General features: G+C 37.4%; 1 protein-coding gene across 2 annotated transcripts; it reads right to left on the bottom strand.

Annotated features, from left to right (window-relative positions):
* Positions 1-920: 920 nt before the first annotated feature.
* Positions 921-11,093, bottom strand: LOC123949699 (olfactory receptor 10AG1-like). Of its 2 annotated transcripts, XM_046017272.1 has the most exons (2): positions 11,076-11,093; positions 921-1,856 (listed from the first exon to the last, which is right to left on the bottom strand). In XM_046017272.1, the coding sequence occupies exon 2, from the start codon at positions 1,854-1,856 to the stop codon at positions 921-923; it is 936 nt and encodes a 311-aa protein (XP_045873228.1). In that variant the 5' UTR covers positions 11,076-11,093. The 2 variants fall into 2 exon arrangements, with proteins under 2 accessions (XP_045873228.1, XP_045873227.1); XM_046017271.1 differs by lacking the exon at positions 11,076-11,093 and having other exon boundaries at positions 921-1,871.
* Positions 11,094-14,255: the final 3,162 nt, after the last annotated feature.

The raw sequence follows: 14,255 nt of genomic DNA, 5'->3' as shown, positions 1-14,255 counted from the left end.
ACACTTTAGAAAGGGCTGAAGGCATGCAAGTTTAGGCACACTAACGCAAATGCAAATGTGCAGACTTCGCGTAATTCTGCAAGTAATTTCTAACTCATTCCTTCACTTTCAAACGCACAGATATTTTATTTTCAAAATATGAATTGGTACGGGAGTAACTGTTTAGAGTACGAGTAAAGAAGAGGTGAAATAATTCAAAACAAATTACTTTGGCGGCTAAATTGTTAAGTTAAACATAGAAGAATGTTATTAGGAAGAAAGCTAAGTAAATGTAAGACTTCTTTGGTATTATAGTTGGAGTAATTCCATGGCTGCATGGTAGGTTAAATAAATGTGCTTTCAATGTCTATTGGTGCTCTGAAATCTCTCGATTTTGGCAGGAGTCTGAGGCATGTCACGGCAATAGTCATTTACCCATTAATTTATTTAATCAGTCATTCAAAAAAATTTGTTATTTAACTGCTATTTCCAGTCTCTGATTATATAATCATAGAATGTTAACAAATACCAGTGTGAAGATTTAGGAAATTATTTAGGTAAGCAATCATATATTTTTAGTATAATCAAGCCAAAAATTCTAACAGATTGAGTTATTTTTATATGAATTTGATTTATATTCTAATTGCATATGAAATGTATGCATTACTATTTTAATCATGAGGTAGGATAATTTTTTTTCAATGTTGTGTTAGTCACCTTATAGTGGTGATATATAAGGGTTATTCTTTAGGTTTGGAGCACTGAAGACAGATGAATTTGCCTGGTCTGTCTCCAAGCACAATAAGTTGTAGGTTGGTATTTAGAAGTATCTAGAAGTACATCCTAAGCTGGAAGCAGTTAAGTTCTTAAAGAGGAATGCAGAGATTTGAAATCTTTCTCTGAGACATGCGTGGCAGGCAGCTAAAACACAATTAAACGTGTCACACTATCTTTTTGAGTAGTAGTCTTTTCAGTGCTGCAATCACATCCTTGTTCCTAAGGCTGTATATCATGGGGTTAAACATCGGAGTCACTATGGTGTAGAAAAGAGAGAGCAGTTTGTCAATTCCTGCCTTATGATTGGACTTGGGCCTTAAGTAGGTGATGGAAGCTGATCCAAAGAACAAAAGAACAACCAGCAGGTGGGAAGAACAGGTGGAGAAGGCTTTGGCCCGTCCTCCAGCGGTTGGCAAACTGAGAATGGTGGAAATGATTTTGCTGTAAGAGGCAAGAATCAACATAAAAGGAACTGTGACAAACAGCATAGCTACTACATAGACGGCTGCCTCGTGCACCCAAGTGTCTCCACACGCGAGCTGGAGGATGGGGGGTATGTCGCAGAAGAAGTGGTTAATGTGGCTGGAATTACAGAAATGTAGAGAGAAAATCTGACATGTTTGCCCTATCTGGACTGGAATTCCACCGATCCAGGCACCAGCAGCCAGCCGGAGGCACAACTCGTGGTTCATGACTAGGGGGTAGTGCAGAGGGTGACAAATGGCCACATAGCGGTCATAGGCCATCACTGCCAGCAGGAAACATTCAGTGGCTCCGAGCATAAGGAAGAAGCACATTTGAGTGGCACAGCCCAGCATAGAAATGCTTCTATCCTGAGTCCAGAGGTTCACCAGAATCCTGGGGAGAGTGACAGACACATAACAGATTTCCAAGAAGGAAAAATTTGCCAGGAAAAAATACATGGGTGTCTCTAGTGCAGCGTCAAGCCTGGTTATTATTATTATGAGGCTATTTCCAATTAAGACAATAATGTAAATGATGGAGAACACCCCAAATAGTAACCCTTGCAGGTTTGGAAGGTCGGAAAATCCCAAGAGCACGAATCGTGTTATTGTGGAAACATTGTCTTCTGCTCTCATCTCTTCACATGTCATCTGTGGGAACAATTGAATCAAAAGTCCAAGTTACCCTGATATCTTTGGTTCTTTTCTTCTTATACATAAACAGGATGGCATGCCTCCCAATTCTTTCCCATTCCCTGTTAAAACAAATCTATAACTGCCAGGGCTCTAAAAGTGGTAAAGTACATTTTTCATTATTGTTTTTTTTTTTGTTTGTTTTGTTTTGTTTTGTTTTGTTTTTTGACAGAGAGAAATCACAACTAGGCAGAGAGGCAGGCAGAGAGAGAGGAGGAAGCAGGCTCCCTGCGGAGCAGAGAGCCTGATATCGGGCTCGATCCCAGGACCCTGGGATCATGACCTGAGCCGAAGGCAGAGGCTTTAACCCACTGAGTCACCCAGGCGCCCCCATTTTTCATTATTGTTAAATGCATTTGTAAGAAAAAAATCCCCATAGCCTTTTATTTCTGCTATGAATTATCAGGTTTCTTTGCCTCTGAAGATAAGTGCTTGTCATGTTGCTGTCCATCTGAACACTCAAACTTGCAAAATCTGAGTTTCAGTTCAACTGTGACAAGGATTCCGTTCTTTAACCAGCCATGCTTTCTCCCTACCTCTCAGTTCTGTTTTCTATTATTATCAATTCAAAATTCATTTCATCGCACAAGTAAATATTTTGTAAGCCTCCTAAATTGGTTTTACTGCTGAATATGGTTCATTTTCTAAAATTCTTGAATTTTTTAAAGTAATGGGCTTCTGTAATATTTCTAAGTCTCTTTATTTTTTATTTTTTATTTTATTTTTAAGTCACTTTAAGCATACTTAGGTTGTTTTACTACAAAAAGAGGCAGGTTCATATAGCATTTATGTCTAAGAAAGCAATCTCAATTACAATGTACACCACATATATAAGAAATATGAACAAAACTCATCTCTGAGACATTCATAAATTACTCAGATCCTCAATAATTGATATTCTGCTGACCCCACTTAACCCATTCAGTCTTTTCCTTGCACACATGTGTGTCTATGTTCATGGACATGAGTGTACCTAAGTGTGTATCCCATCTTTATTATGCACTATTCTCATTGTCATACTAGATCATAAATATATTTTGATATTCTCCACATCTTTCTAAGCACTGCATAGAATATTTGTTCTGCAAAATTTGAAAAAATTACAAATGAGCCTAATTGGTTGTTTCTTTGGAATAGTCTTACATCCTTACACAGTCATGTAAGCATGGGTTCCTACCCAAAAGACATACCTCCCCTGCCTCTTTCCCTCTTGTATAGGTCAAGCATGTCTTCTCTGGGGTGTGTGTGTGTGTGTGTGTGTGTCCGTGTGTGCATCTGTGTGTGAATTATACTCTTTTCATTCACTCTTGCAGAAGTAGTAATTTGCTTCATTGTTTACAGTATGTCCTAGATAACTTCCATATTATGAGTGAGCTAATTTGAAAACCCATAGAGACTAACTCACTATAAAGAAAAGATATACCTCTAACCATAGTCTAAGGGTGTTAAATATGGACAGTGGTCACAATTTCAACTACAAAAAAGTAGACAGAAATGGGGCAGGAACAACAGTCCACGCAAAACTTGAACATCCTGAAGATTTTCTGTGGCTGAGAAAAGGGAAACTAAATGACAATTTCTTTTACAATCTATAATATTCCAAACTACACATTAAATAAAGGTATTTAAACCTTGCTCCACTAAAAGATTAAATATTAAATATTAACATTTTAATAAAAAATTCACCCAATGGAAATTTGATTACAGGGAACGTGAAAATGCTATAACTAGGTCCTAAGATGGTCAGAAATTAGTAGCTGATAGGTGATGTACAAGGCTACACAACCAAGCCTGCTTTTCACTACAACAGTATACACACTTTTAACCATATTTTATTCATTTATTTAATTCAACAGAGTCCAATATTTGGAGAATTATTCAAATCATTTGTTGAATGAATCACTGCATCTTTTAGACTAAGATGCCTCACGCCCCCATGTTTGGTGAGTAAACCATTGGCCTCAGAAACTGCCGTTCTCTTTATTCTCAGTATTGGATCTGCTCTTTGTGTAAGCTCTTCTCTCATTCTTTGGTCTTCTCTACACTGGTCTTTGCTATTAAAGCAGGGTGGTGCCTTTGAAAAACAAACTGAAACTAAGATGCCAACAATTAACAAGGAGAAGCAACATCAAAACTTGCAATCAAGAGCATAATGTTCTAGGGGTTCTTAGGTGGCTCCCTCATTTAAGTGTCGAACTCTTGATGTTGGCCCAGGTCATGATCTGGGGTTGTGGAATCAAGTCACCAGGCCCTGTGCTCAGCACAGAATCTGCTGGAGAGTCTTTCCCTCTCCCTCCCCTTTTGCTCTTTTTCCCAATGCTCTCTCTCTAAAAAATAATTTTTTCTCTTTAAAGAATATAACATTGTACATTTACTGAAATTTTTTCTTGATATCAGCTTTTTATTTGTAAAATAGAACATTCAATGAATTCTCACTGTAAAAAATTTATAAATTTAGAAAAGATATAATAATTAGTAACTAATATTTAATAATAATTAAAAACAAATATTCAAATGATAACTGAATTGTGTGCTTTCCTTCTAAACATAACCGTACCAAAAAAAAAAAAAATTTCCTCAAATCTTGCAGCATAGTCCCTGTTTCTCTGATCTGGAAAACTTTAGATGCTCTATTTATACAACTCAGAAAGAAAACTATTATATAATGTGGGTAAATGTAGTGAATTCTGTTTTTATTAAAATATTTTCTGTTTGTTTCTCTGGTCTTTCCACGGAAACTGGTTTTTTGTTTTTTTTGGACATGAAGATTAGGATGTCAATGACAACTATCAATTTGATGTATAAAATGCTTATATTTAGAGCAAGTTTATAAAATCAAATTGAAGACAAGAATAAAAAGGCAGAATTTGGTGACTGCAATTCAGAAAGCCTTTCCTTTAGATGTGTCTTAAGATAAAAATGAAAACATGCCCATATCTCTTCAGCATCTTCAGGTTCATTTATCATGGAATCTAAGTCTTCACAAGCAAAGAATATCTTTGGTTTTAGTAGGATGCAAACCCATTTCAATAAGGTCCATTCACTATCTTGTTCCTTAGTTATATGTAATTAAATTTTCAGGAGACACGATCTCCAGATTTAATACAAGCAAACTACTTAAATACATGCTTAACACACGGTCGCTACACTCGTTAGCACCAAAGACCGTGACAGTGATGATTATGTTGATGATAATGCAGATGTCAGTAATATCTGATATGTTGGTCCATTACACTACAAAATACCTGGTATTTTTGCTTATGTTATAATAACAAGTCAGAAAAATTAAAAGGCTTTCTGAATCAGTGTTTTGAAATCAAACCAGAATAACCGCGATGACAAAGGATCCCTTTTAAAATTTTCTGTAAAAAAAAAAAAAATTATGTAAATAAGTATTCTTTGCTGATGACGAAAAAATATGGTTCTTAGTAAACAAAATTTGGTATTAGACAGAAATTCATGCTTACCTGTTTGGATTGAGGTTAAATTGAGGTTACATAGAATGCTTACCTTTACTGATTGAGCGTGAGAACTATATTTTTGACAGGTAATTTACCTTTACTTGAAACAGAAGTTAACCACTTTCTAAAATGCGGTCCACTGTCACAACACCGAGTGCTCTTTAAGAAGGAAATATTCTTTTCCCTTGGGATCAGGTCCTTTCCTGTGTCACTTTCTAATTGAACCAAACCGTTCTGCCTGCTACACAAGGAGTTTGGTAAATAACCAAAACCGCGCTTGGCCAGGCCCCTCCTTCCCTAAATTCTTTACTCTCTTACGTTTTTTGTGATCATTGAGAAATGTAAGTGTTGTTAAATCAGAAATTTACAACTACATATGACATATGACAATTGCATATGCAAACGAAGACATTCCAATAAAGATGCAAGTGTGCAGTGTCTTACATTGGCGAGAAGTTTACTCCTCCGTCATGAGGAATTCAGAGGTAAGACGTCTAGGGCTGCTGGGACAGTTATGTCACCTTCAGGGTGAGCTGCCGTCTTCATGTCCACGTTAGCCAGGTAGCATCATCATCTCCCATAGGACAGAAGGGTGGGGGGTAAGGGGAGCACTCACTCACTCTGTGTTAGACTTGCAAACTAGAAGGAACAGTATGCAGAATTTCCAGGCATAATTCCTTATGTCAAATTTAGTCATGAGACTTTCCCTCCCTGAGCTGGAAGAAAAACTAAAAAATATTTCTCTAGGTCCTGCCATGTGACCAGCTAAGACTCTATGACTATCATCAATCCCCTTCAATTTTCCAAACCTAAAATGCCAAGAAGTTCTGGCATCCAGTTCTCAGCCAAGGATATCTTCAGGTCAATTGTGGCTTTTTGCAATGTATAATTATAAAATAAAAGAAAAATTTTCTGTAACACCCCCTACAAACAAACACACATAGACGCACATTCACAAAATACAATGGAGGGAATATTAGCTCTAAATAAGGAAGCAGGAGATTTATATGTCCGTGAAGATTAATGAACAGAGAGACAGAAAACAGATTTTAGAAACATCATGGCCGGTGCTTTGAAAAGCTCTCATTTTCAAGGATTATATACTTGCTCACCAATTTTTAGACATTTATTTTATTTTAATTTTAGCTACTAAAATATATGCACAGCATAATCTCATTGTGGTTTTAGTTTGCATTTTAATAATGGCTAATAATGATGAGCTTTTTTCACATGGTTATTTGCCTTTTGTATATCCCCTTTAGCAAAATACACATTCAGGTTTGTGCACATTTGTTAATTAGGTTGTTCTTATTGAGTTTGGGGGGTTCTTTGTATATTCTATATGCTTTTATGGGGAAGCATGATGGACAAGCATTTCCACCTTGGGTTGGGGTTTAAATTTTCTGAACATGTCAATTTCTGAGAATTCCAATTTACAAACTTTTATTTAATAGATTGTGGGTTTTCTTTAATAAGATATTTAAGATATTAATCCCAGGTCACGAAGATTTTCTCTTATATTTTCTTCTGATTATTGTATAGTTTAACATTCTATGTTTATTTTATTTTTTTAAAGATTTTAATTATTTGAGAGAGAAAGAAGAAGAGAGAGAGAGCAAGAGAGAGAACAGAAGCAAGGGGAAGAAGGAGAAGCAGGCTTTCCACTGAGCAGGGAGCCCAGCACAGGGCTAGATCCCACGACCCTGCTATCATGACTTGATCTGAAGGAAGATGCAAAACCAACTGAGCCACCCAGGCATCCCAGCATTCTATGCTTAAATCTGTGATCCACATTGAATTAATTATGGTAGAAGGCATAAATTTGGGGTTTGGGAATTTTAGATGGATGCTCAATTTTTCTAGTGTTGTTTGTTAAAACAAATACACTTTTTTCTACTGAAAGCTGTCTTGCATTTTTATCAAAAATCAGTTGCCCAGACTTCTATACAGTACCTCAAATATGCAAAATCAAAAGGGTGCATTAGTTACATGTAATTACATAGATAATTATATAATGCATATAATTACATAGATAATTGTAAAACAGTAAAAAATTTATATTTTCCCCTATTTTTCCTTTTAAACATTTGGGAACAATATTTAAAGCAACAGTTTAAAAACAATGATTAAAAACCATATTTTTTGGTGCACATCTCACATCCTAAAAAAAAGAAACATTATTACAAAGGATGGCATGAATTGTCAGGGACTTGGAAAGAATATGATTCAAAATTGATGAGAAGGAGATCTGAGGATTAGGTATGTGAATGGACTTCTCTGAAAATGCAAAAAAAAAAAAAAAGTGAAGATCTATGTGTCACATTGAATGCTTATCAATGAGTGGTTTTAGCCAGAGGAGAATTTTAATAAACAAGTTGACAGGTTAACCCTTTCTGTGGTTACTATTCAGCCTCTTTGCCAACTATACCAGTCATTGCACAATGGGTTCATGAACAGAGTGGACTTGGGGATGGACAGGGTTATACATATGCTCAGCAACATGGATTTCCACTCACCAAACGTAATCCGATTAGAGCCCCTTCTTTGTGTCCAAATGCCAGTAGCAGAGAGTAGCACTGATACTCACAAACCCATGGATACACACACACATGCACACACACACACACACACACACACACACACACACACACAGATTTATTTCAGGAAATTGGCTATGAGATTGTTGGGGCTGGAAACTCTAAAATGGGCAAGCTAGTCTCTTACAAATCTTAGAAGGAAGCTATCTTGAGGAAGGATTTCTTCTTTCTCAGGGAAACCTCAGTCTTGTTTTTAAGGACTTGCAACTGATGGTATGAGGCTCATGTATTAAGCGTGATCTTCTTAAAATCAGGTTTTTAAAAAATTATTTATGTATTTATTTATTTATTTGAGAGAGAGAGAGAGAGAGAGAAAGCTCAACAGTGTGAAGGGTCAGAGGGAGAAGCAAACTCCCCACTGAGCAGGGACCCCAATGTGGGACTCAACCATGGGACTCCAGGATCATAACCTGAACTGAAGGCAGACATTTAACCAAATGAACCACCCAGGCATCCAAAATCAATTTATTTTAGATGTTAACCACATCTACAAAGTATCTTCAGAACAATGCCTAGATTAATGTTAGACCGAATACCTAGGCTTTATAGACTAGACATGTTGACATAAAGAATACTCTCTCACAGTCTATCCCTGGCCAACTTGGCAACCACAAAAATTTCCTTAAGTCAGACTTAATTGCCAAATAAAGGCAATAAAAGACATAATTCTACCTAACCTGATACAAGTATTCTTTTTTTTTCCATTTTATTTATTTTTTCAGCGTAACAGTATTCATTCTTTTTGCACAACACCGAGTGCTCCATGCAAAACGTGCCCTCCCCATTACCCACCACCTGTTCCCCCAACCTCCCACCCCTGACCCTTCAAAACCCTCAGGTTGCCCCAACCTCCCACCCCTGACCCTTCAAAACCCTCAGGTTGTTTTTCAGAGTCCATAGTCTCTTATGGTTCGCCTCCCCTCCCCAATGTCCATAGCCCACTCCCCCTCTCCCAATCCCACCTCCCCCCAGCAACCCCAAGTTTGTTTTGTGAGATTAAGAGTCATTTATGGTTTGTCTCCCTCCCAATCCCATCTTGTTTCATTTACTCTTCTCCTATCCCCCTACCCCCCCCCCATGTTGCTTCTCCATGTCCTCATATCAGGGAGATCATATGATAGTTGTCTTTCTCCGATTGACTTATTTCACTAAGCATGATACGCTCTAGTTCCATCCACGTCGTCGCAAATGGCAAGATTTCATTTCTTTTGATGGCTGCATAGTATTCCATTGTGTATATATACCACTCCTTCTTTATCCATTCATCTGTTGATGGACATCTAGGTTCTTTCCATAGTCTGGCTATTGTACACATTGCCGCTATAAACATTCGGGTACACGTGCCCCTTCGGATCACTATGTTTGTATCTTTAGGGTAAATACCCAGTAGTGCAATTGCTGGGCCATAGGGTAGCTCTATTTTCAACATTTTGAGGAACCTCCATGTTGTTTTCCAGAGTGGTTGCACCAGCTTGCATTCCCACCAACAGTGGAGGAGGGTTCCCCTTTCTCCACATCCTCGCCAGCATCTGTCATTTCCTGACTTGTTAATTTTAGCCATTCTGACTGGTGTGAGGTGATATCTCATTGTGGTTTTGATTTGTATTTCCCTGATGCCGAGTGACGTGGAGCACTTTTTCATGTGTCTGTTGGCCATCTGGATGTCTTCTTTGCAGAAATGTCTGTTCATGTCCTCTGCCCATTTCTTGATTGGATTGTTTGTTCTTTGGGTGTTGAGATTGCTAAGTTCCTTATAGATTTTGGATACTAGCCCTTTATCTGATATGTCGTTTGCAAATATCTTCTCCCATTCTGTCAGTTGTCTTTTGGTTTTGTTAACTGTTTCCTTTGCTGTGCAAAAGCTTTTGATCTTGATGAAATCCCAATAGTTCATTTTTGCCCTTGCTTCCCTTGCCTTTGCCGTTGTTCCTAGGAAGATGTTGCTATGGCTGAGGTCGAAGAGGTTGCTGCCTGCATTCTCCTCAAGGATTTTGATGGATTCCTTTCTCACATTGAGGTCCTTCATCCATTTTGAGTCTATTTTCGTGTGTGGTGTAAGGAAGTGGTCCAATTTCATTTTTCTGCATGTGGCTGTCCAATTTTCCCAGCACCATTTATTGAAGAGGCTGTCTTTTTTCCATTGGACATTCTTTCCTGCTTTGTCGAAGATTAGTTGACCATAGAGTTGAGGGACGATTTCTGGGCTCTCTATTCTGTTCCACTGATCTATGTGTCTGTTTTTGTGCCAGTACCATGCTGTCTTGATGATGACAGCTTTGTAATAGAGCTTGAAGTCCGGAATTGTGATGCCACCAACTTTGGCTTTCTTCTTCAATATTCCTTTGGCTATTCGAGGTCTTTTCTGGTTCCATATAAATTTTAGGATTATTTGTTCCATTTCTTTGAAAAAAAAAGGATGGTATTTTGATAGGGATTGCATTAAATGTGTAGATTGCTTTAGGTAGCATGGACATTTTCACAATATTTATTCTTCCAATCCAGGAGCATGGAACATTTTTCCATTTTTTTGTGTCTTCCTCAATTTCTTTCATGAGTACTTTATAATTTTCTGTGTATAGATTCTTAGTGTCTTTGGTTAGGTTTATTCCTAGGTATCTTATAGTTTTGGGTACAATTGTAAATGGGATTGACTCCTTAATTTCTCTTTCTTCAGTCTTGTTGGTGTACAGAAATGCAACTGATTTCTGTGCATTGATTTTATATCCTGACACTTTACTGAATTCCTGTACAAGTTCTAGCAGTTTTGGAGTGGAGTCTTTTGGGTTTTCCACATATAGTATCATATCATCTGCGAAGAGTGATAGTTTGACTTCTTCTTTACCAATTTGGATGCCTTTAATTTCTTTTTGTTGTCTGATTGCTGAGGCTAGGACTTCTAATACTATGTTGAATAGCAGTGGTGATAATGGACATCCCTGCCGTGTTCCTGACCTTAACGGAAAAGCTTTCAGTTTTTCTCCATTGAGAATGATATTTGCAGTGGGTTTTTCATAGATGGCTTTGATAATATTGAGGTATGTGCCCTCTATCCCTACACTTTGAAGAGTTTTGATCAGGAAGGGATGCTGTACTTTGTCAAATGCTTTTTCAGCATCTATTGAGAGTATCATATGGTTCTTGTTCTTTCTTTTATTAATGTGTTCTATCACATTGATTGATTTGCGGATGTTGAACCAACCCTGCAGCCCTGGAATAAATCCCACTTGATCGTGGTGAATAATCCTTTTAATGTACTGTTGAATCCTATTGGCTAGTATTTTGGCGAGAATTTTTGCGTCTGTGTTCATCAAGGATATTGGTCTGTAGTTCTCTTTTTTGGTGGGATCCTTGTCTGGTTTTGGGATCAAGGTGATGCTGGCCTCATAGAATGAGTTTGGAAGTTTTCCTTCCATTTCTCTTTTTTGGAACAGTTTCAGGAGAATAGGAATTAGTTCTTCTTTAAATATTTGGTATAATTCCCCTGGGAAGCCGTCTGGCCCTGGGCTTTTGTTTGTTTGGAGATTTTGGATGACTGTTTCAATCTCCTTACTGGTTATGGGCCTGTTCAGGTTTTCTATTTCTTCCTGGTTCAGTTGTGGTAGTTTATATGTCTCTAGGAATGCATCCATTTCTTCCAGATTGTCAAATTTGTTGGCGTAGAGTTGCTCATAGTATGTTCTTATAATTGTCTGTATTTCTTTGGTGTTAGTTGTGATCTCTTCTCTTTCATTCATGATTTTATTTATTTGGGTCCTTTCTCTTTTCTTTTTGATGAGTCTGGCCAGGGGTTTATCAATCTTATTGATTCTTTCAGAGAACCAGCTCCTAGTTTCATTGATTTTTTCTATTGTTTTTTTTGGTTTCTATTTCATTGATTTCTGCTCTGATCTTTCTGATTTCTCTTCTCCTGCTGGGTTTAGGGTTTCTTTCTTGTTCTTTCTCCAGCTCCTTTACGTGTAGGGTTAGGTTGTGTACTTGGGACCTTTCTTGTTTCTTGAGAAAGGCTTGTACCGCTATATATTTTCCTCTCAGGACTGCCTTTGCTGTGTCCCACAGATTTTGAACTGTTGTGTTTTCATTATCATTTGTTTCCATGATTTTTTTCAATTCTTCTTTAATTTCCTGGTTAACCCATTCATTCTTTAGAAGGATGCTGTTTAGTCTCCATGTATTTGGGTTCTTTCCAGCTTTTCTCTTGTGATTGAGTTCTAGCTTCAGAGCAATATGGTCTGAAAATATGCAGGGAATGATCCTAATCTTTTGATACCGGTTGAGACCTGATTTGTGACCCAGGATGTGATCTATTCTGGAGAAGGTTCCATGTGCACTAGAGAAGAATGTGTATTCTGTTGCTTTGGGATGAAATGTTCTGAATATATCTGTGATGTCCATCTGGTCCAGTGTGTCATTTAAGGCCTTTATTTCCTTGTTGATCTTTTGCTTGGATGATCTGTCCATTTCAGTGAGGGGAGTGTTAAAGTCCCCTACTATTATTGTATTATTATTGATGTGTTTCTTTGATTTTATTATTAATTGGTTGATATAGTTGGATGCTCCCACGTTAGGGGCATAGATATTTAAAATTGTTAGATCTTCTTGTTGGACAGACCCTTTGAGTAGGATATAGTGTCCTTCCTCATCTCTTATTATAGTCTTTGGCTTAAAATCTAATTGATCTGATATAAGGATTGCCACCCCAGCTTTCTTCTGATGCCCATTAGCATGGTAAATTGTTTTCCACCCCCTCACTTTAAATCTGCAGGTGTCTTCGCGTCTAAAATGAGTTTCTTGTAGGCAACATACTGATGGGTTTTGTTTTTTTATCCATTCTGATACCCTGTGTCTTTTGATTGGGGCATTTAGCCCATTAACATTCAGGGTAACTATTGAGAGATATGAATTTAGTGCCATTATTAGCCTGTAAGGTGACTGTTACTGTATATTGTCTCTGTACCTTTCTGATCTACTACTTTTAGGCTCTCTCTTTGCTTAGAGGACCCCTTTCAATATTTCCTGTAGAGCTGGTTTGGTGTTTGCAAATTCTTTCAGTTTTTGTTTGTCCTGGAAGATTTTGATCTCTCCTTCTATTTTCAATGGTAGCCTAGCTAGATAGAGTATTCTTGGCTGCATGTTTTTCTCGTTTAGTGCTCTGAATATATCATGACAGCTCTTCCTGGCCTGCCAGGTCTCTGTGGATAAGTCTGCCGCCAATCTAATATTTTTACCATTGTATGTTACAGACTTCTTTTCTCGGGCTGCTTTCAGGATTTTCTCTTTGTCACTAAGACTTGTAAATTTTACTATTAGGTGACGGGGTGTGGACCTATTCTTGTTGACTTTGAGGGGGGTTCTCTGCATCTCCTGGATTTTAATGCTTGTTGCCTTTGCCATATTAGGGAAATTCTCTCCAATGATTCTCTCCAATAGACCTTCTGCTCCCCTCTCTGTTTCTTCTTCTTCTGGAATCCCAATTATTCTAATGTTGTTTCGTCTTATGGTGTCACTTATCTCTCGAATTCTCCCCTCATGGTCCAGTAGCTGTTTGTCCCTCTTTTGCTCGGCTTCTTTATTCTCTGTCATTTGGTCTTCTATATCACTAATTCTTTCTTCTGCCTCATTTATCCTAGCAGTGAGAGGCTCCATTTTTGATTGCACCTCATTAATAGCTTTTTTGATTTGAACTTGGTTAGATTTTAGTTCTTTAATTTCTCCAGAAAGGGCTTTAATATCTCCAGAGAGGGTTTCTCTAATATCTTCCATGCCTTTTTCGAGCCCGGCTAGAATGTTCAGAATCGTCATTCTGAACTCTTGATCTGACATATTACCAATGTCTGTGTTGATTAGGTCCCTAGCCTTCGGTACTGTGTCTTGTTCTTTTGTTTGTGGTGATTTTTTCTGCCTTGTCATTTTGTCCAGGTAAGAGGGTATGAAGGAGCTAATAAACTACTAAAAGGGTGGCAAAGACCCTGGAAAAATGCGCTGTAACCAAATCAGAAGAGACCCCAAATTGTGGGGGGGGAGAAAGGGGATAAAAACAGGTTCTGAAAAAAAAAATTAAAAAAATAAAACAAATAAAAAAATATAAAAAAGAAAGAAAAAATATATATATTTAGATGAACTAGTCAGAAAACGTTAAAAAAGAAAAGGGTAAAAGTTTTAAAAAATTTAGCAGAAGAAGAAAAAAGAAAAAAGAAAAAAAAATTGAAAAAAGAAAAAAAAATTGAAAAAAGAAAAAAAAAATTGAAGTAGCCGCAAGACTAAAGAATCATGGGGAGAAAGCCACG

This window comes from Meles meles, chromosome 8 (assembly GCF_922984935.1).
Source record: "Meles meles chromosome 8, mMelMel3.1 paternal haplotype, whole genome shotgun sequence".
Taxonomy (NCBI): Eukaryota; Metazoa; Chordata; class Mammalia; order Carnivora; family Mustelidae; genus Meles; species Meles meles.
Note: the sequence above shows the minus strand (reverse complement) of the source record. Positions and strands in the feature narration are given on the sequence as shown.

Coding starts and splice junctions, on each gene's coding strand:
- LOC123949699 (XM_046017271.1), bottom strand. CDS start 1,871: ATGACATGTGAAGAGATGAGAGCAGAAGACAATGTTTCCACAATAACA.